Source organism: Brachionichthys hirsutus, chromosome 7 (genome assembly GCF_040956055.1).
Source record: "Brachionichthys hirsutus isolate HB-005 chromosome 7, CSIRO-AGI_Bhir_v1, whole genome shotgun sequence".
Lineage (NCBI taxonomy): Eukaryota > Metazoa > Chordata > Actinopteri > Lophiiformes > Brachionichthyidae > Brachionichthys > Brachionichthys hirsutus.
Window position 1 is genome coordinate 6,791,131 of NC_090903.1, and position 25,746 is coordinate 6,816,876.

General features: G+C 40.2%; 1 protein-coding gene across 4 annotated transcripts in view; it reads right to left on the reverse strand.

Annotated features, from left to right (window-relative positions):
* LOC137895858 (neurexin-1a-like) overlaps window positions 1–25,746 on the reverse strand; it is a 200,125-nt gene that overhangs the window by 101,226 nt on the left and 73,153 nt on the right. For 3 of the 4 annotated variants that reach the window (XM_068741384.1, XM_068741383.1, XM_068741382.1), the window contains 7 exons: window positions 20,574–20,777; window positions 18,655–18,681; window positions 13,364–13,486; window positions 12,196–12,577; window positions 10,624–10,814; window positions 9,802–9,975; window positions 6,343–6,462 (listed from right to left, as the gene is read on the reverse strand). In XM_068741384.1, the coding sequence (XP_068597485.1) occupies window positions 6,343–6,462; window positions 9,802–9,975; window positions 10,624–10,814; window positions 12,196–12,577; window positions 13,364–13,486; window positions 18,655–18,681; window positions 20,574–20,777 (1,221 nt within the window). Of the gene's footprint in view, window positions 1–6,342; window positions 6,463–8,783; window positions 8,811–9,801; window positions 9,976–10,623; window positions 10,815–12,195; window positions 12,578–13,363; window positions 13,487–18,654; window positions 18,682–20,573; window positions 20,778–25,746 lie in introns of all 4 variants that reach the window. The other variant, XM_068741381.1, reaches the window with a different exon arrangement.

Genomic DNA, 25,746 nt, shown 5'->3' on the forward strand with positions numbered 1-25,746 from the left:
GCAACATGGTGAGGGACAAATAATCCGTCTCCAAACCTGTCTCCCTGTGGAGCCAGCACTGTCATATCATTGAAATGGAAAAGAGGCCTGCTGCGGTGTCGTTGTTAGAAATGCACAAGTAGCATTCAGCCCCAGAAGCAGCTCTGTAAAATGTGCACCTCTGACACAAGTTGGGTTTCAACTTTCCCTTTTTAAAATCTCTCCTATTATTCCTGTTCAATTTCAACTGCCCGATTCCATACAGTCAGACTCATTGATCGGCTTGCTGTCAATGTCGCAGCAGGAGTTGTTGCAACAGATTAACTGTAGTCACAGTTGGAACGCTCTAATTTAGCAACCTATTGCTCTGCATGTTGCCAAGGACACAACAGGGTTATCAATGAATAAATAATGATAGATAGCCCCTAAATATATGGTTAGCATTTATACATATTGATTGAGAATGGAAGCCAGACAGAAAAGATTGCTTTCAATGAAGTGGGTAACATGATTACAGGTGTCACTGTGATAATAATAATAATACGCTTTATTTATATAGCACCTTTCAAGAAATAAAATTCACAAAGTGTTTTTACAGACAAACAAAAGTACATAATCAAGAACCAAAACAGTACAAAACAGTAGGTAAACTGTTGTGATGGCACTCTGCAACAGATAAGTATTGTTCACATAAAATATACATGGTTCTTTCAGGTGTTTTTTTTATTTTATTTGCAGTTTGAGATATGGCATATCAATCAGAATACTTCATTAATGCCAGAGGAAAAATCCCAAATTCCCTATGTTAAATCCCATATCTGTTGTCGTGATCTTTTTACCAGATTCTGCAAGTTAGATGTTAGATGTTGAATATGTTGCCATAACACCCATTTATAATTCTGCACTTGAAAATAAATGTTTAGAATTTAGCTGCAGAGCAATGGAATTATTTTTTTTCCCAGTGCAAGTGATTACAGTGTCCATCAGTATCTCCAAATTGCAATTCACCGAAGTGAAAATAAAATTTTCTCCCCAATTAAACAACTTCAGACTGTGAATGCATTCGCTGAATTTCAACAGCAGCAATCAATTTTTATTTATTTTTGAATAGTTAAGTAGAAGCATGTAATATTTTTGGAAAGAGTGAGCTTTCCTGAGTTGGGGTATATACACCCAGCAGGGTAGTTTAGCAGACACTCCGTCTACTAGTCAACACTTTACTTGGTATTGTGTTGTGGAGAAACAACAGCTTCTCATTTCCTGTCAACATGCCCCTTCAGGCTACCGATTAATAAAAACCACCTCAAAGATTCGGCTCTAGCCACTGCACCGCAATGAGCCCGAGATGAGATTCTGATCACAGCAAAGATTACCATGAAGACAGCTAAATGTGTGCGGTGGTCATGCTCAATTCTCATCTGGCCTCATACTGTTCATTGACACAGAAAAGTCAGAAACTCTATTGCAATAGAAAAAAACAATGCAAACCTCAACTGGGTTTGAATTGTTGAATTTGAGTGCTGTCGCCCAATAAAGACACTGCTGCTCCTCTAGATTCATTAACCCTGCCATGTCGCCGCATAATATGCATCCTCACAGCTGTATTTTAACCCTAGTCAAGTTACGTATTCATGTATCTGTATGCGTGTGCAAGTCCATTTCATGAGAATTCAATATTCTCCACAGTTAACTAAAATATATCAGCGAATGCACCACTTTCTGCAGGGCTCCAACTGTTTGGGAAAAGGTTACAGAGACATTAAAGCATCCACAGTGGGAGGAAAGGAAACCTGGTTTCCATGCCAACAGCCTTTACCTAAATATGGCCACTGCTCCAAAGCCCCTTTAAATCATGACATTCAGTCACCATGAGGGAAGCCAGCGAGTGACTATTGGAATTGAGCTGGTGGTGAGGAAGAGGGACAAAAGGATGCCTTAGTCGGCTCATTTGACAATATTAATATTTAAAAAATGCCATTGATTATTAGCGTGAAATAGTTATTTGATGTGCACATTGAGTAAATGTTAATGAGTGATTTGCTTTTCATTTACAAGCAAACTTCACAGTGGTCCTGCTGTAATGTCGGTGCACGTGCGCGTTTAGGGGAATGGCTGCTGAAGTTAATGCGCTTTAAACTGATTCTCTTGTACCTAAGGCATACTGGCTGTTCAAAGCTTTCATTACAGACGTGAAACCCAAATATCTCCGAACCCTTTTCACAGAGCTGTATTAAAAGAAGGCCACATTTAGGGCAAAGTGGATATTAGTTTCACGTGACAGCATGATGTTTGCTCCAGTGCCCCATGTCTCCATGGCCTCACTACTGCAATGCATGTCCTCTTGTATTGATTGAAACCAAACTAAGTGGCTCGATCCCAGCATGCCACCACAGAGGGAAGGGACAAAACGGTTTTCAGCACGGGCGAACTTGTGTGTGTGTGTGTGTGTGTGTGTGTGTCAGCATGATAAATCTGGAGCATCACAATGACTGTAGTGGAACACAAGTGACCTATTTTTCTGAGAACATTCCATTAACATGCCTGAAGATTCACAGCAGACTCAAGTGGGGCAAATACTTCTAGATTCGAAACGGTACACTTGACTAATTAGAATAAACAATACAGATAATACAGTGTGTCAAAGTCAGTGAAATCTCAAGCTCTTTACGGGAGACTTCTGGTCTTTCTTTGCAGTATATTTTCTGATGTTTTACAATCTGATGCAATAAACACGTGTTCTACAAGTCTTTATGCAACTTGGTGAAATAAGGCACAAGAGTTATTTGATTTTATACTGCATGTGCTTAAGAAATGACAGGCCCGTGTCTGCAGCAGATCACATCATAGATCGGGACCCTGGGGCCCAGACAGACTATCCACAAGGTACAAACACAGAAGATTGAGCATTGACAGACCCATTAGAAACCAAGCGAGATGAGCACGCCTTTGCCCCTTGGGCAGAGACAATGGAGACTCGACCCACGCACAGCCACCATTGTTGATACAATATTGACAAGGCATTAATAGCTCTGGCGGCAAATCTGGGTGAAGGAGCAACCAGGCAGGACAGAAATGGCGTGAAGGCCAGGCTTTCGGCTTATTGTAGCCTCCCCATGACCCACTTCAGCACAACGGCAAATACCATCCTGTTTGTCGGTGCACATTACATTCAGATGCTTGACTACTGCAGGCAAACTCTAGGCTGGAGTTCAAGTTCCCCAACACCCTACCCCCACCGCCTTTACTAGAATGCTTTGCTTTTTAATCCCGCTTAACATTACAGAGAAAACAAAATGCAATATGGTAACAATCATAGAACTGTAAGATCTAAGAGGGCGCTGCTGATTTGCTTTTGGCTATTTAACGGGATTATACACAGTTGCACAACAGCAGTAATTTCATTTACTACTCCTACTTTGCTATTACTAAACATCGTTATTCACTCATTTCACAGATTTTTTTATTACACAGATCTGCGATTCATATTGAGCAGCGTGTGTTTTTCTTTGCAGTTTTACTCACTATAGGAATCCAATAGCATTGATAGGTTCAATAAATACAAACGTAAGACGCTGTAACCACGGCAATCCACTGAAAGAAAATGCATGCACATGGGCAGAGTGAATTTCTGGGGAGACGATGAAGCGAGATCTGAAGATGGGTTTTATGCCAGTCATCATCTTGCTAATTATTCTGAGGCGACTGCTACAGCGCTATTCTGAAAAGTTGAAATACGTTTATCATAAGACACTGGAAACGGTGTATTTAAATAGAGCCCAGCATGGGTGTAGATATATATGCACCACATAGATGGTGTTTAATTTAGATTGCTTATTAAATGCAGACATATTCATAAAAAGCATTAGTTTAGTAGTCAAACAACAGCAGAAAATTAACATGTTCTACCCTTTAAATCGCTGCATGTTCAAATGATCTGTACTTGGTACTGTCTCAATGATATCACAGAACTATTTGTGGAACTGTAAACCACAGAGAAAAATATTTAAGAATGCAAAATCAAATTGTATGTATTCATTTGAAACGGCTATAAAACCCGTCTTTCTTAATTGTGCATTGTCCTTTACAAATAAGGATTTTGAAACTTGTACATGATGTTTGATACACAGTATTTCAGACAGCAATCACTTAATTTCTGTTTCCTAAATGGCATAACTTATTCCACTTTAAATCATGTGTGCTGGTATTTATTTGGTCAAAAGAAATCATCTCGGCTCTGAAAGCTACTATCTGTCTTTGAGTTTACTGTTTTCCTTCAAGTAAATATTTCTCAGACTAATCTGCATTAGAACATTATTCAAATAAATTCAGCATCAACTGGCTATCATATAATGTTCTCTGGCAGAGAGAAGGTTTCAACACAGTTATCTGCAGAAAAGGAAAAGTAGTTGAACAATGAGCTGGTATATCAGACATGATACGAGCTCCTTTATGATTTGTGAATGACGGCTGCACAATTCTTTCTGCTGTAAATGTTATGGGGCCAAGGGCTGTGCAATAAGGGTTTTCTCCTTTTGATAACGCGCTTGAGAAAAAGAAGGCAATGCTTTGAGTTCCCTAAGCAAGTTACTCTCTCAAAAATTGCAATGTTGTAAATTGCCTGCCTTTCAGCTTATGTAAATGCATCTCTAAAAGAAAGTGATATTTCCCTCAGAGAGGCTTCTGTCGTTCTTTTGCAGCTTCCTCCTCCTCCTCTCGCCCTGTGACAATCCATCAGCACAGATAAAACCCAACCATCTCCAGCTTCATTCTCTCCACTCATAGATTTTTCCTGGCAGAGTGAATCGCATCGGCGTTCCATTTCTTGGAAAGCATGTTTTTTTGTGGTTACAAACTGTATCCACTTGGGCCTGTGCACTGTTACGTCCTATTGTTTTATCAGGTCAGCAAAAATAACGAGACAAGCTACGGCAGCTTCTCTCAGCAGTGCAGCCCCGCTGCTTTAAATGAGCTCTATGGGCCTTCTCAGGATGAATATGTATGACAGAGAAAAAATAAAAAAAGGTTCCAAAGTACCTTTCCCTTCACTTTAAAGCTCAAGGAGGGTTCAGGAGGAGTTCGCCATCAAAAAATATCCCTCAGTACCTCAAGCACAGAGCAACTCCTCTATTGATCCAGACAAGGTCTGAGGAATAAAAGGGAGAGCAAAACGAGCAGAGACAGGCTTGGATAAGGACGAGCTACACTCCACCTCACGGACAGAAGAATCCTTTTAGTGTTATCATATAAGATTTGTTGGCAGTGTGTGGCTCCATGGGAATCTATTAACGCTTTTCAGCAGATAAGAAAAGACGGAGTCCGAAGTTGGTAGAACAGAGACAGAATGCATTAACATTTATGGCGCTCGCTCCTCTGCTTTTGTGTCATCTCCGGTGTGGCCAGTCTGTTCTTTTCTCCTTAATGCAGTTCAGCACTTTGCCCATTCGCCCCTTACTGTGTGAACTGCTGCAGAAGAAAATAATGACCAAACAAAATCTCTTGTGCATGTTTTGCATGAGAAAGTAGCCCATTTTCAAAAAGGTAGCACAGACATTGGCCTAGATCTCTCAAAAGCTATACATTAATGAGCAGGCGCTCCTTTAAACAATTCAATGGCAGTAGCTTTAAGAGAGATTAATATTACAGAACTTTTAAGTGGCATAATGTGGCTCATTGTGAGTCTGACTTTTCATGATGTGTATGAAGCTAAAATCGGTATCAGTGAATGCAAAACAAAACGGCCTGCATTCTGTTAAGATTCTGATTCATGCATGCTTGGCTGGTTTATGTCACTTTGTTATTATTAACTTGCAGTTAATGATTTTTTTAAACAGAACTCTGTCGGTTTCCATCGTTAATGATAGTTATTTCACTGAACTGCTGGCCTGGAATCTCAGATGTTATACCACACAACATTCCCAAGAGCCTTCTGAAGACTAAACAAATCAAAAGCAGTACAAATGGAATCAAAAGTTGCATCAAGATTCATTCCACCTCTCCAAGTTACAACACATCAGTCATGCCGCTACAGTTTTAGACTTTGCTTAGTTCAATTGGGGAATTTGCAAAGCAGAAATATCATATTTCTGGCAAACGCCAGGTTTTGCACAGATATAGCAAGCAGACAGAAAAACATGAGCTGCAACATTAAGTCTAAAAACGAAGGCACAAATAGCCCCACTGTTGATACTAACACCCACATGTAAAGGTCTGATGTCAACAGTTTCTCAGACACGTTTAATAATCCTACAGTCTAATTCTGTGAAATGCATAAACAGCATGACATTCTAAAGGACATGAATTAATCTTAAACCACCAGGCATATTTAACCGCACACAGGGAGAGAACCAGGAAGTGGAATCCTACCATCATTGCAGAGTGGTCCACCAAACGTCGTCATGCTGCAGTCACAGCTGAAGCCCTCCCACTGCTGCAGACACACACCCTGGTTGGCACATGAGTCCTCTTGGCATGTAGTGCTGGGCCCTGAATATGGAGATAAATAGGAACTTGGTGAGCAGATGTTTTTATAATAATATGCTGCACAGTCTGCAGAACGACTGCAGTGAAATTAAATGTCACACACAAGATAACCACAAAAGGCTTCTGCGGATGAAAGCGAACAAACATGACAACAGCACAGAGACACATTTTCTGTGCCATCACTCCGAAGACTGACTTTTGTCATAGCTTGGAATCTTTCTACAAACGTTGTGAAACATTTCCAAATTTTATTCATTGAACAGATGCAAGAAAACATCGAACAAAAACAAGTTAAAGAAATAAGTATGTTAAAAAGTTTAAATAATTGAGAAACTCTGATTAAACTGATATTAAATAGATACAGAATATACAGAATATTATGTGTGCTTGGGTCAAAGAACATCTACATCTGGTTCAGAATATTTAAACTTGTATTAATAATGTGTCTGGATCTGTTGCCGCTTGATTATTAAGATTTTTTTAAATCTTACAGTGTGTACAAACATGCCTGGGACCTGGTTAGACATATTGATGTCCTCAGTTAAACTGTCCAACTATTGATGATTTCAGGTAGGATTCGTGTTCTACGTGGCTAAATGGAGACTTCTTTGTGTCAAAAAGATGGCTAAAGCTCTATTTGCTTTAGCAGAGAATATTAGTCCCGTGGAAGCATCCAAGAGTTATAACTGCATTTAAACGGGGAAAATAGCAAAGAGTACAACATTACAAAAGGAAACCATTAGCATAAGATCTCAGTGGAATGCAAACTCAGTTAGCCTTGGGGGGCTAACTGAGTGTTGCAAAAATATGAAAGCTTACGATGTGAAGGCTTAAAATAAGTCAGTCTCTATTTCTGTGAAACAAATAAGATGGACCACAGACAACACGTTTTTTTAGGAAGCAGCTCCTGTAACAGTCACCGCTGTGCTGCAATTTGGTCTGTGAAACAACAAATCACATTTCCTACATGTAATAGTGTTTCCTACATGTGTACAAAGCCTTCACTTGAGCCTGTGTGCACACAGCAAAACCACTTGACAGTGTGTTTGTGTGACAGAGATGCTGAATTACAACAGTCAATGACGAAGCCTTTATGGAATTTTAGTAATGATGACGTTATTGTCCCATGTTTATCAGATGCTTCCTGGATAACTTACTCTATCGGTTCTTTATTATTGATCATGGTGAGCATCTAGATATTTAAACACCATTATGACACACTATGCATAATACAATCTGAATAATGGGACATTTGCATGCACGCTTCACCCCTATAGACAGCAGTAATTACTCATGGAAAATGCATCTATATCTCTGATAGTTTGTCCATTACTGTTACATTTATAAAAGCATACATACATTTATAACAGTGCATTTACCATTTTGCACAGCTGTTAAGTGCAGGCAGATATTACAGCAGCACTCATACACATTGTCTTTTTTTCATTAAACAACTGCTGCTCAGCCTCAGAGTAGCTATGGTAACCACCTAAGAGTTTGTCTCAGCCCACTCAAGGCTGAGAAATGCAAAAGATAAAATACCGCATATAGTGTTCATTTTAACATATTCATTTGTGAATACCAGTACAAACATTTACAAACACATTTCCAAGCATATTAATTTTAAGAGGTGAAATTTGACTTGCAAACACAGAATGAGATGGAAGATGTGCAAAAAGCTAAATCATAAGTGTTTGGGATTATCGCACAAAACTATTAGGAACAATTAAAGTACAGTGAAGAGGAGATCCAGTTTCTGTGCCGTCTTGCAAAAAACAGAATTACAATTAAAACTGATGCGAAACCTGCGATTATAATATACTTATATAGCTACTTATCTTGTCTGCAGTGCTATTTGTTTGGTATGTTGCAATTTTCGTAGTTAAATTCTACAATACTTTTTCTGCTTTCTGATATACTATGTGTAAATGAGCGTTTTTATGGGGAATATATCATGGATAAAGGCAGCACTAATAACCACAACAGCCATTTTCATCTAAGACATAGTCATAATTAAATAATATATCAATAAGTCATGCAACAATTGTTATTGAGAGTATAATCCACACAAAAGAGCAACACACAACATGTGAGAACAAATCGAAATGTGAGGCCCATAGATTGGGATACAAGATGTTGGTGCTACTTGTATTCCTATGGGACTGAAACCCGTTTCCTGTGACAGGTGGGGGAAATTTAAACTCACAGTCATCTTGCTTGGGGTGGGGGGGTGGGGGGGGGGTGGAGGTAGAGGGGGGGAAGCATTGCAGATGCATAGAAGGGAGGGAAATCAGGCTCTGTATCAAACAGACAAAGCTGTCTACCTTGCAAGTCAGCTTTCATCAATGCAACTTTTGTCAGCAAAATAATCGGAAAGGAAAAGGCAAAGTATTCCAGCTGTTAGTCAAGAACCAGAGAGAGAGGGAGCGACAAACTCACAGAATGTTGAAGCAGGAGCGACAGAGCGAGGGTTGAGGAGGGTTTCTGTCCACAAAGAGTCAGATAAAAAGTATCGCCTACTCGTCTCATATTAACAAGTTCATTAAGTTATTGTTAAAAGCTTGCTGCAACTATATGTTACCTTCTGAGTTCTTTAGCATTAATCAGTTAATGTCACATGGAAGACATTTTCAGAGGACAATTCCTCTTGGAACAAAACCGCCAGTTCAACAGACACAGACTGGGTGGAAAATGTGATTACATTTGTAACATTGGCCCATGAAAGATCGCAAGTTGCATACAAGAAAACAAGTGGCTCAATTGTGAAATTAAACTGAGAGTAAGGTTGAAAAATAAATCAAATATTGTATCTGGATGTGGCACACACATTAGACTGGGTAAATTATATTCATACATGCAACAAAGGCTTCATACATAATTCAAAGGGATTGCTTCTGGCAAACTCCCAGATCCAGTAAGCATGCATAGAGCAAAATAGAATGGGGATAAAATGGGAAATAACACTGGCAGGACAAATCTGGCAGAGAGAATAATCAGATAATGGCTAAGTGGGATAGAAATGGTTGTTTGTGGAGGAGTGTCAGTGCTTGATACATTCGAGCAGAATACTAAGACACTTTATGGATGCTGTATTATGAGCCACAGGTTGGTGGGTGTGTCTGATAGTATGTATGGGTAGGTGTGGTAACAGAGCTACTGAAGGGTAAGCACAGCACGCCATGGTGCCCAAATGGCCTTCAGATAGCTGAAGAAAGTGAGGAGAAATTAGGGTCATTTAGAGAATAAATCTTTACAGATTAATCACTGAAATAAAATTTTGATTTAAGTCTGGGAGCAAGATACAGGGTGCAAGTTTCCTCAGTGAGCTGAGGGACTACTCACCTTCACATCCTCTCTCTATCAGCCCCACACAGTCCAGAGCGTCTGACATCAAGTCTGGGAGCCGCCCGTTCAGATCCACTGATGCCAGGCAACCTTGGAATCCCTCCTTTGCATGCACCAGTTTCGGCAGCTCCTTGTACATCTCTTTCGCCACCCCGCCAACGTAAAGGTTGCCTGTGCAGAGATGACAAATATGGAAATACTGACCTCTAGTGGAAGGAGAGTGTGGCACCAAATTTCCTGGAGCATGCACTTGAAAGCACATGCATTTGATTTGGGGGTGTATATATATATTATTATTATTTAAAGGAAGCATTACACATTATTAATACATGATGCCAGAACATATTTTGACACAAATTATTGAAGGTAGAACCCTATATACCAATATACATGGGTTAAAGTGTCTCTTCACTTTCTGTAAATAAATAGTAAATCATATGAATAATGTCAAGCCAGTCATTCCTAAGATGCATTGTTTGTTTTAGGGAGGGGCTGTCCGTGTTGTTGGCATCATACAAAAAGGTTATCCGAGTCTCTGAGTCCAGCAATCTGGTGTAATAGTTATGACAATCAGCTCAAGTTAATTCTCACTGTCATGCTGAATTTTCATTTTCATTATATTTGATAATCATATTAACCCCACTGCTGAGCTTGGGGTTATGACAAGGGGTGAAATATACATTTCTTAAATTATATATTTTCTCAGGACCTAGTCTAACTCTTGTCGCTACAGCAGAATTCTTTTTTTTACTGTTATAGCTTAACTTTATTCTTATCCCAATTTATGAAAAATAAAATAAAAAGGTCAGATTCACGCACCCTTCAGGTCCAGGTTCTTGGCTCCTGTTGTGGTCTGTGTGGTAACCTTGGTATCAATCTTGACTGTGTGGAGGTTATTGCTGTCCCTGGAGACTATGATGTTGTGCCAGTGGTTGTCATTTAGGGGCTTGTTTGAATTGCCTTTGATCAAGTGGGCTCCGTTTCCCAGGTCGGACACATAGTGCAGGTACCTGGAAGCAAATATTGAACAGCACAAATGATAATGCAACAATGGGCAGCATTGTGACTGTTTGTGGAATAATAATAAAAAACTAAAATTTAAACTGTAAACTGGAAGGAGAGTGAGTGTGTGTGTGTGTGTGTGTGTGTGTGTGTTAGTGCCACTATGTGCACAAATGTGTTGATATAATATGATATCAGAAAGTGCATATGTCTGAAAAAGAGCTAAATCATTTGCAGGATGAAGAGTTAACAAATGGTTCTGGGCTTTGCCGAACAAAGTGGTCTTTTATTATCTGGTTTTCTGGCAATTTCTGATTTGAATATTCATTTTAATTAAAATTTTAGGACTTCAATGCTCAGCACATTGAGCAACACATTGTAATTAAGGCATTAAAAGGAGGTCATCCCATAGCTGCGGTTTAGCAATAAAAACGCATCCTTGTGTGATTAATTCACTTTAATGTGTGGTATTTGTTGTACTCTCACAATTATTAAAAAGAAAAACGGTAGCCGACAGTTCTTTCAGTAAATGTTCTGGCTCAGAGGTGATAAGAAAGAATTTTAATCCCAAGAGTAATAATCCATTCTGCTTGGAAACTGTCATATACCATTAAAAGCTGCATTTTAGAAGTTATGAATCTGTTATGTGGAGAATCTTAGAATAATAAATATTGTGCCAATCCAAGTCATGTTGGTCTTGCCAAATAGGAATGAACTTTAAATTATTTGTACCCTGGGAGCACATTTGGAAGAGAGAGTAACTGATAGTAAAGAGATATCTATAACGTGTGTAACCTGGTCAAATGCTAAATACATCCTTAAGCTCAAGAGTGAACTGTGTTTGAGCACATGAGAGCCAAATAGCCTGCAGCAGCCAGAGCTAGTGTTAGCACCCCGCTCAAACACAAACTGCAACCAGTCGGCAACAAGAAGTCACTCATGATTTTTAATTCTCTAAAACAATTTTCATTTTGACTATGTCCAACGTTTCAACACACATTTTAACCCAAATTAAACGTGATGTACTTGTAAACAATATATTGTGGAGAATTACTGATAGTGACAAGAAAAAACACCAACAGATGTAAAGCGGCTCTTTACCGATGCTACTCATTGATGTATATTTTTTATTTTTCTTGCAGTTAGTTACCAGTACAAATTCCATGGTACTGGTATTATCCCCATCTGCTATGTACCGGTATATGCAGTACTGTTTAATGATAAGTTATCCTTAGGCAGGACCGTAGGGTTAGGGTTAGTAAGTACCCCTTACCTAAGGGCACACATTTCTCTTATGTGCCTGTTCTTGTTCTCTAGAGTAGACTATGTCCACTCGAAAGAGGTCAGTCAGCCGAACACTTGTATTGATACGGAGGAGAATTCTCTTACCCTTTGACCAGCTCCACCACAATGAAGTCATTTCCATCCCCGCTGTTATACAGGATAAGGCCATCGGAGGAGGTGGTTTTGAACTGAAAGAAAAGGTGCATGGAGTAGTAGGCCTGCAGGGTGTTGAGGGTCACGTAGCTGGAGCGGGACTTGAAGGTGACGGGGTCAGCGATGATGTTCTTGAATCCAATCATGGCATTGAGCTCACAGTAATCGATGTCACCATTTTTACAGAGGTCAATGTAGGCCATGCCATTAAAGGAGAGGCTCTGGAGGTGGCCAATGAAGTTGGATGGTACCATGGACATGAAGCGCTTCTCTGTCACAATGCCCGTCTCAATGTTGTGGAACTCCAGTTGGGTGTGGTCTCCTGCCATTTGACCTTGGATAAGCAGAAGGGGGGGGGGGGGGGGGGGGCAGGGCAATTAAATGGCCAGAACTTTGTAAATAAAGGCTTAAGGACCCGCCACATAATTATTAATTGACTAATTGAAGAAACCCAATATTAATTCTACAAAAGTGACATATAATTGTAAGATAAATGACAATATATATATATATATATTGGAAACAAATCTATCCTCAAATTAAAAATGATCTGTCCTGTTTAATTTCTGGTTTTCTGCATGAACAGCGAATGGTAATCTACACCACCGTTCAAAGGTTTGGGGCCACCCAGGTCCGTTTCACAGCTTCTCTAACCAGCTATAGTGTTTTCAGCTGTGCTAACACGATTGCACAGGGTTTCCTACTCATCCATTAGCCTTCTGACGCGATGAGCAAACACATCGGACCATTAGAACACTGGAGTGATGGTTGCTGGAAATGGGCCTCGGTCTATGTAGATGTTGCATTTGCAGCTAGAATAGTCATTTAGCACATTAGCAATGTAGAGAGTGTATTTCTGATCAGTTTAAAGTTATCTTCATTGAAAAAGAGTTATTTTCAAAAATACGGGAATTTGTAATTGACCCCAAACTTTTGAATGGAGATTTAAAGACAATCAGTTTAAAAAAGTAAAATTAAATGATGGTTACAATGAAACTTGAAGTCGTTTTAGTTGTTGCCATTGTGTGCTTTTCTTTCCCAGATTCAGTTACTGATATTTTACTTTAATAATTAATAAATAAATAAACTGACAGTCAGAGGAACCGAGGATGAGGAGTACCTTCCACAGGGAGCAGATCATCTACGGTCAGTTTCAAACTCTTGCCCCTCCTGAACACACGTACTGTGTGCCACTCATTATCGTTCAGAGTCTGACCAGCAAAAATTGTTTCCGGACCTTTGCCTGCAGAATAGTCCAAAGAACGGTTAACACACAAGCGCGAATATAAAACGCTTACAGACAGGCTGAGAGATAGAGCGGAGGGGGAGATCAAAAGGTGGACACAGCAGAGGAGTTGGAGAAATGCAGAGAACATTCAAGTAGAATAGTAAATGGTCCATAAAAGCACTTTTCTGACTTGCATTTCTGCACTCATGGCACCATTAGTTAGAGCATCACATTTCTGGATTATTTCTGAATCTGAACTTTTTCCTTTCACCCAGGAGAAGAGAGGCAATAATTGTTTTAACCAACACTATAATGTATAGCATCTAAATAAAGATAAATAACACCACTTGGTGGCAGCAAAAAACTACCAAAAGCTTATGACGGATGAATCCGCTTCCTCCCCGAGCATCACTCCCCATCTTGTTTACCTATGAATGTGCAACCCAGTATTTGATTCCTCTCATATCCACCTCATGAAATGAAATACCGCTGTGATGGACGAAATGTGCTTGTGGTGAAAACAACCCGTTAAAAGCTACACAGACATGATCATGGAAATTCAGGAAACACAGAATGTGATTTTATTTAATTTTTTTAGCAGAAGCCTCAAACATAAATGGATTTTTTTTAAAAACAGCAGATGGATCAGAATGCTATATAAACTAATTCATGCTGATGCATTCCCATCAAATCCAGAAATAATACCGCACGTCCATGCAACACAATAACATTTAATAACATATAATATTCCACATCTTTCAAGCAGCCCGACACTCATCACTGCTGACGGGCAGTAATGAAGATGTCACTGAATGAAAAATGAGAAAAGACTGATAATCAGAGATCAACCAGAACACCTGCACCAAATGTCTGCGATGTCTGGGAAGCATCTCTGTATTTAGTCCAATGGAGGAAATACATTCCTCCTCCTCTTTGCAGGCCAATAAGGATGTGCCACTCTGACAGCATTAAACTCTCAAGATCCCTCCCCACCGGTATCTTGCTCGCTGTACGGAGCCTTTTAGATTGGTGCCAAATTCATTCTCTAGCAACAATTTCTGGCTATTTTTGTTTTTATTTTTTTCAATTTTCTGCAATCTTCAAAGCCTTGATGAAATGTGTATGCAAATCTGAGGGTGCTAAAATACAGGGACACACTCAGTCTCCGAAGTACAGTTCTGCTTTGTAAGCACTGCATGCCGGGGCAGGATTGAAACCAGACGGATGGCGCGGGATTAGAGAGGAGAGATATGAAATAATGGGATGGAGGTGGACTTGAAAGCATGTTTGATCTTTGCCTTCCATCACTCTGCTCTTGTTGCTCTCCAAGGAGAATAAAAAAGGAGAGGGGAAAGGAGTTCAGTTGTATCGAGAAGCACATTCCTGCACCACATCTAATACTCTATAGAGGTTATGTCTGCAGTGCAAACAGCCAGCTGGTGGTCAGACCAGACGATACATGCTTCAAGTCACTTTGTCTGTCATATCTAGCTCTCTCTAGTGCTCTTACTGATGTGATCTATCTGTAGTGATGGATCGGCAGTGATCCCATCCTGCCTCATTGACTTCAGGCCTAGGGGGAACAGTGGAGAAGTGTGTGAAGCAGCATGAGAAGATGTGATTATCCAGTCAAGCAGCTCTGGCTGGCTGGATGACTGGCCAGATTCTGGTGTGCCTGTCCGGACACTGTGACTCCTGGGAAGTCCAGCTCTCACTGGATTGGTTCGGGATCGGGATGAGAATCGGCACCTCTAAATCCGAGGCCATGGTTCTCAGCCGAAAAAAGGGTGGTGAGTACCCTCCAGGTTGTGGAGGAGATCCTACCCCAAGTGGAGGAGTTAAAGTACCTCGGGGTCTTGTTCACGAGTGAGGAAAGGATGGAGCGGGAGATCGATGGGCGGATCGGTGCAGCGTCTGCAGCAATGCGGACTCGGCACAGATTCAGTTTGAGTTGACTTGCCGTAGGACATAAAATGTGCGAATATTTCGCTTTCTGCGTGTGGTTTTTCGCATTTATTCTTTTGAGCTCTTAGCCAAAGAAATGCAGCAGCGAGAACTACTGTTGAATTGAAGAAGGAACTAATCGCCAAATATGAAAATGGCGTTCATGTCTCGGATTTTGCTGCGCAGTACGGTATGGCGAAATCGACAATTTCGACTTAAGGACTGTTACGCATTCATTTTCTTGAGTTTTTGGAGTCATTTTAGGGAGTTTTTTGGAGTCATTTTAGGGAGTTTTTTGGAGTCATTTATTGGGTTTTGGGAGTCATTTCAAAGGAATAACCCTTCCCCCTTCCCTCTCGCCACATCCATCCACTGCCATACCACAGACTAAAAGGTATATAAATGACACAGAATTGGGTTAAATTTAATTTCATTATGCTTTTGTTTTTCATACTATTTACACTTTCATGTGTTATCTGTTTTTTAGATACACATAGTTACATATTAATGCAACTGCAGGCATGTAAATGAGCATTTATCTGTTGCTTAGGAACGGATTAATCAACTTTCCATTATGTGAAATATAGTTTTGGTTTTCGAACAGTATTACGGAATAAATTATGTTCGACAAACGAGCAACCATGTGTCTTCCCCTTCTTCTGTATCATTTCTAACTTGGACTTTGGTGTAATATGAAAGAACATCCAGAAGCTCCCCCACAAAATTAGTCAATAATTAAGGATTTGTATGTGGAAAAGATCAATTATGAGAGAAAATTAGCCACGGAAGGTCATAGAGAGAATAATGACACAAAGTTGCTATCATTATTACCAGATGTTGGCCACACTGCAAAGTGTGATTACCCTGAAGTTCAAGGTAATGAATAATAGAGGACCAGAACGACAGACGAAAAAGTCAATCTATCAGAAGATATTTTTAGCTTGTTGTCACTCGGTGCCAGTTAACAGTTTTTAAGCCGAAGTGGCAGCGTGTTTTGCTCAGACGGCTCAGGGCGGCCCCAGGGAGTCGAGCTTCCTAATTGACAGTGATGTGTTCTTTGAGTTGCTGCTGAAAATTTTCATTCACCAAGCAGCAGCACCTGACAAGACACATTAATTGATACGGGGGTGGGGGGGTGGAATGAAAACAGGACAAAAATAGCATTAGGAAAAAGAAAAACATTGGAAAACATGAAATAAAACCTAAATCTTCGTAAAGGGCCATCCACCAGATTAAGTATTTTCAATAGTTTCAATGTTATAGAAAAATAAAACATGCTGTTCTTTGCTTGCAAAATATTTTTCTTGCACCAGATTAATTGTGTGTAGATTAGAATATACAATATCGTTCTTTCAATTTATTAAGGTAATTGACAATACTATTTAAGAAATTGTTCTTGTGAATAAGAGAACTACTATAATAAATACCTAAAAATAAAACAATTTAATGGTGAATACATGTCTTCAGCAAATTACTTAAATGCAAAACTAGGCCATTAGTGTTGTAATCATTAATTATTCTCCCAGTTTAGGCAAAATAATAAGATTATTAACTAACTCTGCTGGACAGTAATATCATACTTTACTGTATGTATTAAGTATTGGGAATGCAACTCCTTCCAGGCCTTACTTCATCCTGAATGAGCTGCAAGGAGGAAGCAGAGGAGGCGCAATGCAAGCAGTGTAGAAATGTTTCAATGTAAGTGATGATGACAAAATAAAGCAGAGTTCCAAGAATCACATTAGCCCCATTAGCTATCATTTGTATGATATTTCCAAGTTCTTAATATTGTAGTAGCAAAGTATTGTATTGCATAAATAATTTGAGACTTCAGCGTCACCGCTGGTATTTGGACTGGCAGTGTTAGCCCAGTGCCTCCCCAGTGTGGAGCAGTCGCTGTGCATCACCAGTTCCCACCTTTCACAGATACTGTACAGTCAACTGAACGGTGCATTCACTCTCCTCTAAGGTACCACTGCTATGTCAGTTACATCACATTCTTGTTGTACCATGTACTCAAATGTATTACAGGTACTCGTACTCATATGTGGCATTTGTGCATTCCCAAAGAACATTGTCTTCACACCATTCTCATAAACCGAGAATGACCTTTTAAAAATTAGAGTTTAGAGCTTGTCATTTGCAGACACAAACAATGGATGCAATCCAAGAGGCATGCGCAATTCTATTTAGCATTTAGAAAGGTGTTAAGGGTGCCTGGCGCACAGAGGCATGGTTAGAGGTCACATCATATGATTTGGTCAGGGGGCATTGTTGTGTAAGTCAGTTCTGATTTGGCAATGACCTTCTATCGCTGTAACACTTCACACATAAAGCGGTTCGACACTTACACTGAGTCCAGAGAAAAACATTTCACCTTACATCCAATCTGTGAGCTTTAAGTGTTTAATGTCTGTTGGCATTCAACAATGCAGGCACTGAAGAAGATCATTGTTTATGATGACTCCAGCATGGTAATTATTAACTTAACACCTCAGTATTAAACACCGGGGACACTTACATCCCAGAATAATATGATGCATATTCTGTGTTGAAATAAACAAGCAAAAGACACACGTGTTTCCAAAGCGAATCCTGTGACAGTCCTCTCTCCCTCCCTCTTTATCGCTTTCGTTCTGCTCTGTGAGGCAGGTTAATGAGAATAATAAAATCACACTCTGTATTTCCTCTGTGCCTTGAATGGCATCATCAATTTACACCTTGCAACATAGAAGGGAAACAAAGAAAGATGCACAGTGGGGGAATGGGAAATTGTGCATGTCTAAAAGACCCCCACGTCCAACGCGCATGGGTTTATGGCTGCTTGACTTCATGAGTGAAATGGTTTGCTAAATAGAAACAACTTAGTGTGGAATCATAGCTCATTATAATATGTGGGGTTGTCATTAAACCAAAGCCAAGCCGCCCCAGACCTCCATCTTTGATGACGCAAGGAAAATTAAACAATCACAATCGACCAGCAAGTTTTTCATTTGGTGTGATGAAACGCCCTGTCCACCTGAAATGCAACGTTTACATCAGGCATTGCATTTAGAATGATGTTACAAACATGCACTGATTCAATTCTCATTTCTACAGCTCGGTGGTAATTTCAGGATCATATAAGAGCTGCAGAGAAGAAATAACAATATGTTCCAACAAATTTAGAGGCTAAACGTCAAGAAACAGTCAGATAAGAGAAAGGAGAAGAAAAAGAAGAAAGGTGAACAGTAACTTACTGGTGGTACAGTTAATCCTCATACAATCTAGACGGGGAAGAATAAATGAGAGACACATTTATCTTTCAATGTTACATCTGCAGACATCATGAAAGCATACAGTCCACCCCTCTGGGGACACACACATGGACACTGTCCGTCCTCTGATGCTCATACCCACGACCCCCCGGCCTGAAGCATATTTTATAAAAAGACACTTTTATAGCAATGCGAAACAGCAAGATATAGGAAGTCACGTTTAATTATAGAATATTATTTGTGGTGTGTGTGTTGCATCGTAGCCAATTCCTCTTCTTTGTTTTGGTAAAGTACGAGAGCATCAGATTTCAGTCAGGGTCAGACAGGGCCAGATAGAAACAATTCTAATTCTCCATGTATTTCTGTCTATCTGTCTTAACACCCCAATAATACAGCAGAATTTTCTTTGCACTGTTATTTGTCATCACTTTAAACTAAAAAGTAAAGTGAAAGATGCAAATTGTGCATCAGTGCTTCTACCGTTCTTACTGCTATAATCAAAATACAGTGATGAGTATCCAATCCATCTGCTATATCAAATATTAATAAGCTTCATACATTAGAGACAGGAACTAAGTAAGTAAAAACATGTACCGTAGGTGTTGCAGCGCTTTTGTAAACGGGGCTTAATCATTAATGTGCCACTACAAATCATAATTCGCATCTGAATTCTTGTTCCACAAATAGAGACCAGGAGAACAAAACCATGTTTCCTCATGCAGCTAATTTCTTAAAGCATTACATTAACATAGCTACACACAGCGATGCCATATAGACGGTTACTATCTCTGCATCTCTGTCCTACCTCCTGCTCCCTAAGGCTGAGCTCATGCTGCCTTCTGAGAAAGGTGACCCACATCAAAGTCCCCTCCTTCCCATTTGGCCCTGCCTGTCATGTGTCGTCAACCACAGCAGAAAAGTGGTCGCCAACAGCCAGAGACCAACACCAGCCTTCATCAGCAGGGAATGCTCTGTCTTTGAAGGAGGGAACCGGGAAGACGGGCCACGAGGGATAAGCACAAAGACGTTCAAATGTGTCAAAGCTAATTTAAAAAATAAACAAACACGCAATGATCTGTTGTTTTCAGTAGAAAAAATATTTGTGCTGCAGTAATGCTCTGATTTATCAGCCATGTCGGTCCGTGGTGCTGTTGTATCGTGAACGGGGGGGAGTGTGCTTGCTTGTGGTAGTAAGCAGACAGACTGTACTTTCTATGCATCGCTACAACTCCACTTAAGGAGCCCATTTCTGTTTAGCCAGCGGAAAGGACAAATCGATGGTTATCATTTGTGTGGCGGTGCTAAGTTTTGGAGATTAAACTTTCTACAGGCATCATTGAATTCTTTTTTTTAGCAGATAGGAAAACTCACAAATTCACATTGTTTCATTTTGTGGTTATGCTTTTGCTGTGGGTGGGAGATCGAGTCATCCCATTCAAGGCATTGTTGTGAATTTATGTGCAACCATACATTGCTCCATATATGAAAAATGCATGTTAATGATTAGCCACAATTCACAATCGATTGATATGTTATATTTCGTTCCACGAAGGAATGAATTATACATTAAATAAGATTTGATTTGATTAATTATTAGGGGCCTCGTATACTGTGATTGTTAACCAGATGAATTTGAAACAGAACAGTGCCATATGTTCTGTAAATGCAATTCCCTTCAGAGCAATTGTATCCCGATTTGAGGTTAGTTGCTGGGGTAGGCGGCGAGCATTCCCTGCTGGGCAATGGCAGCTGTGTGCTCCACTGGCAGTGAGCGGAGAGCCGCAGACTCTTGCAATGAAAGACTTTTACACCTTCACCTTGAGTTCAAAGTGTGGCTGAGAGACCGAAAGTGAATCTATATGACATTTACCGCTTCAGTAGGTGCATGTCAGAGGCGTTACCTAGATTGACGGTCAGGCGGACACGGCCGCTCTCCAGCTCGAGACGCAGGGTGTCAGCCGAGTCCCGAGAGGTGGTGGCTATTAGGATGCCGTAGGCTCGCTGTGAACGAAAGCGCAGAGACACGTCCTCGGCTTCCGTGTGCATCACCACCGGCAACTGGACCTTCATGAACTTGCCGCCGTCGTAGCTGAGGATGGTTGCTTCTGCAGACAGAATAAATAAAAGAAATATATGAGTGAAAAATAGAATTCAGCAGTTCTAAGGAAAACCACTGACTGGAGAGTCCTGCTTTGGTAGTAGTTTACCGAGTCGAGACTTGATGGAAATATATTAAAGAGAGTAAATGTCAAATATGCATTCATTCAATGGAGGTCATCAGTATGCTGAGTCAGGATCACATGACCAACAAAAACACAAAACAAAATAAGTACTTGCATGGGATTTACTATAAAGTGGATAGCAGACAACATAATGATTATAGTCAATTGAGTCTGAAGGTTGAGCCTCTTCTCAGGGTTGCATTTGCTCACAGCATCAGGCAGAAATGTCGGGGAGAGTCGGTAATGCTGACAGAAGGTGGTAGCATCATTTCCGGCAGTGTAACTAAACCATAACCTAATAAGAAAACCATTACTGCTGCTGCCATGCTGAGGCAGATAGAAGCCGAGTTGGAGGGACGGGAAATGGGATACCAGCACACACACAGCACCTCATCACCACCTTCTCCTCGCAAAGCACCAATGTGACATCCATCCCCAGGGATGATTTCATCACATTCCTCACCCAAATCCAATTTCAACATGCTCTCCCGGGGTATGCGGCAGATGACAGGGGCGTCTGACAAACAAGTTCTCACCGCTAAACTGTGGACTTTCTACAACTCAGCTAAAGCAAAGGGCTGCATTAACGCTAGTAGGTGCCAGGAACAATTGTGCTACTTTTCAATCTCTCCTAATCTGTCAAGGGATTTAAAAATGCACCATTCATTTGTTGGTCTAATCTGAGAAAACCTCTCCTCTATTTGAAATGTGCTTTTATTATCTATATGTAAGGTAGCTATTGGTATACTGCATGAAAAGAGTTTATCATTTGCTGTGTAAATCCATAATAAACAGGATTACAACTGTTATTAATGCTTATCACTTCCACCTCTTCTTGTCCGTTAGAAGTCAATAAAGAGTTCTAAATGCTGTTGGAGGCCACACTGATGACTCATTACACAAAATATTCTATTAAGTCTTGGCTGTGTCACAAAATAATTTCCTACTTCTGAATAAACCCCACCCCTTTTGAAATGCTTCCTTTTGGGATGGGTCCTTACATATTGAATAAAATTTACGCAATGTAGGAAGGAAAACAAAACTCAAGAAGAAAAGCTGAGCCCACATATTGCTAATTAATTAATTTGGATTCAGCGGTGACCTTCCTGTGCTGGTGCATCAGTTGTTTTCCAGAGCTGAAGTGGGAAAGCCGAGAATGCTTTGATGCACAGAACCGCTCTAATCTGGCAGGGATCGGTGGCTGACGCAAAGCTGCTGATCCACAACTGCAAGGCTCTACTAAACTCCTCCCCCTGCAGTGAAATCACAAACCTGCCCAAAGGCATGCCTTTTTTTTGGGGGGGGGGGGCGCAACTGTAGACGCCAGTTGCTTCCGTGCCAGCAGTGGCAAGTCTGTCTGTCACTTTTGCACCGTTCATCATTCATCATTTTAATACGCTGCACTTTTCTGGTTACTGATAGATGGTTTGTTGTCAGGTGTCTTCTAGGTTTGCGTGAAACCATTGCTTGGCTTGACAATTTCAAACCACGTAGGGAGTGGGCATGATGGATCCCTGATTGTGATTGTTTGTCTTGCTACATGTTTTTCTCCAGCCACCACTGGATGTCGACTGTTGATGTCTCAGAGCATTCTGGAACTTTTTTTTCTACTTGTTTGTTTCACGAGCCACAAAAACTAACTCATATGTATATATTAGTCTGATCATATGACAGCTGTCCTGTCATGTGTTGAGTCAGTTGTTGACATTGAAACGTGGTTTTGTTGAATTTGAATTAATTCAATATTAGTTCAAGATCAGAATAATTTTGCTTCGTCCCTGATGAAATGGCAGTTGATGGTGAAATAAGTGAGAAAAGCTGTTGTAGAGTAAATACAGACGCAATGTGTGATGTAACGATGTGATGTTTATATGAATAAACTCTTCTTGACTGAATAGACAAATCAAATTAATCACAGCTGTAGTAAATATTGCATTTCATTCAAGTTGTCACCGCTGCTCAAATCCATATAAGACACTGTCCAACATGTCAAAAGTAAGGGGAGTTCAAATAGATATGAAATATGGAGTATGGCATGTGATGGAATCATTACCTAATGCAAATTGAACACCTGTCAAAAATCAAAGAGTACAAGCCAAATCATTTTTAATGGCACTCCATCTTTAATCGTGAAAAAAGAGGTTTGAAGCTGGAGTTTTTGTCTGTGCCAAACTGCCAACCCAACAGGAGGCTGTCAGAAGGGAGACAGAGCATACCAAACTAAACCAAGCATTCATTTTCCATCTTGTAGAGCGAAATACAACATTGTTTATTTTACAAGAAAACAAGGAGTTATTGCAGGTATGTGTGGACCCACTTACAAAAGTAACAAATAATGCTGTGCTACTAACAAGGGGGCGTACTGAAAGACAGGCACATAGCTCTTCCTCCACCCTCAAAGAGAACAGGCTCTGCAAGAAGGAAGACCTGTCAGCTGCATGTCACAGGATGGTGATGTCCCACAGTATCAGGGCATCAGGCCCAATCCGATTCAAAAGTTTCAGGACACACCTGCCAACGGTTTTTGGAAAATGTTTTCATGAGTCAGAGATATAATAAATAATTCAGTGGTGCTCATGTCTTCTTCACCACAACTCACTTGGAGTATCTTGGTGTATACAATCCAAGAAACAGGCTGATTGGCTTTTAAAAAATACGACAATAGCCCGCCTGCTAAGTAAATTTCCAGAGACAGGGAATCTATTTTCTTTCTACACAGAAAAAAGCAATACAATTGTAAGTTGACTTCTGTAGCTCCATGCATCATCCGCATCGGAACTACAAGATAATAGCAAAGAGAGCGAATCAGTGTGCCCATTCAGAGTGCTGGATGTAACCTGCAATTTAGTGAGAAGAGTCAATAATCCAGACTTAGTATGCAGCAATTAGGTTTTCAGCCCACTGAGACTATTTAAGGGCATTCACCACTTTATTTAATGATTTACCAGCTAATCTTGAGGCTTGCTGTGCTATGAAGGTCTCTGTAATGACACCTAAACTAAACTATAATGTAAGGCATTAACATAAAATAAAAACAATTTGAGGATTATATCCATAAAGGTCAATCCATAAAATAAACCTGACTGTCTATCTCTTTCTTTGCAAAATCATGATAATAATAAAACGGACTGACATCCCCAGAAAAAAAAACAACTAATTTTCAGATGGTTTTGTGTGCATCAGTGTTCATGGTGAGGGAATGAGGCAACCAGTTATGGCAATACTCTAATGTGATGAATGATGATGAATACACAGTGTGCTGTCAATATGACTTACCTGTGTTTAATGCTAAAACTCATATTCCCTTTTGAGCGCATTTCACAATTAAGCAGTAACTTTCTGCACTTCTTGGCTTCAGCTTCAGGACAATACATACACCCCCCCCCCCCCAATTTTGTTTTTTTACAAATTAATTACAGAATTGATGGAATAAATTTGCACATTTACACTGCATAGTTGGATTCAATAATGAGGAAAAATTACATCCCAATTTTTTTTTATTACATTTTATGCTATTTCAAATTTAAGCATTGGGAGGTGGAACGTATCTTGGACCATAAATTCATGAAATCGTGAAACAACACAATTATACTTTGTCAAATTAAACTGGATCAAATTGATAACCAAAAAGATCCACAATACTTAAAATGTTTACATTGAACTATTTGTCGGATTTGTTTTTTAACACAATTTCAATATTTAATTCATATTATTGCATTGTTATGGATCCATGCCTCCAAAGATTTACTTCAAAAAACAAACACAGGACCACTGCATTTAATAATTAAACACAAAATAGTTTGAAATATATTAATGTGTACCTTTCACATATAGTTCACAAAAGCATACTGTAGTTGTGTGTGGTACTGTAGGTTGATCTCTACCTACTGGTCATTTTGTAAGTAAACATCCATGGGTAGCTGCTGTAAATGTAAAATAATGTATGCTGTCAGCGTTGGGACGAAGCGCGTCATTCCTCATTGGGGAATTTTGTTCATGTCCTACAACACGCCTACCACACCATCTGGGAGCAGCTGCCTTTGTCTCCCAGTGTAAGACTAATATTTGGGCTAATTAGCAACTGTAGTAACAATGGAGGGAAAGGCATTTGGGATGCGAGGGGGGAAATTGCTCTGTCTGCTTAATTAAAATCACTCAAAATAGGGCAAATAGCTCCGTGGTTCTCTTCTGCAGCTCTCCACCTCCTGTTCCTCTCGTTGTTCTCCTGTTCCTCTGTCAATGCAGTAGCTGTATTTTGCCACCGGGTGGTACACCATGCATGGATACGTGAGCGCAGGAATAATTCTTTTGACAGCTCCTCAGCCTGCTGGTGCTTCCTCAATTCTACCAGTGCAGCAGCAATCTGGTGCCATCAAAACAGCTGGCAGCATGCCCGGGCCCATCCGCCATACCACTGCTCCCACACAAACCCTTACTGATGCCAGTCGCACACACAGAGCAGAGACAGCCATAGAGCAAGAGTGATGAATGGGGGCGGGGCAATACGGCAGAAGATGCTCCAGTGTTGGGGGTGTGTGAGATATCTGTAACATGAACTACTTCCTGTGAAGCATGTTCAAACACAAAACTGCATGTTTCCTGCTTTGGCATTATAGATTATATCCTGTTGAATGTCACGGCAATAAGTAATTATCTAACTGAAGTGAGATGATCTGTATCACATGCCCCACTATTCACCCCGTTTGCTCATATACCATGCCCTAATTCCCAACAACTCATTAGCTGCAACAGAAGTGCACAGGTGGAGTCTAAGAACAGCGCAGATGCAAGGCTTGCAAAGACGTTTACCAGAGAGGGAGAAGATTTTGTTATTCTCCTACTCTGCTCCGTA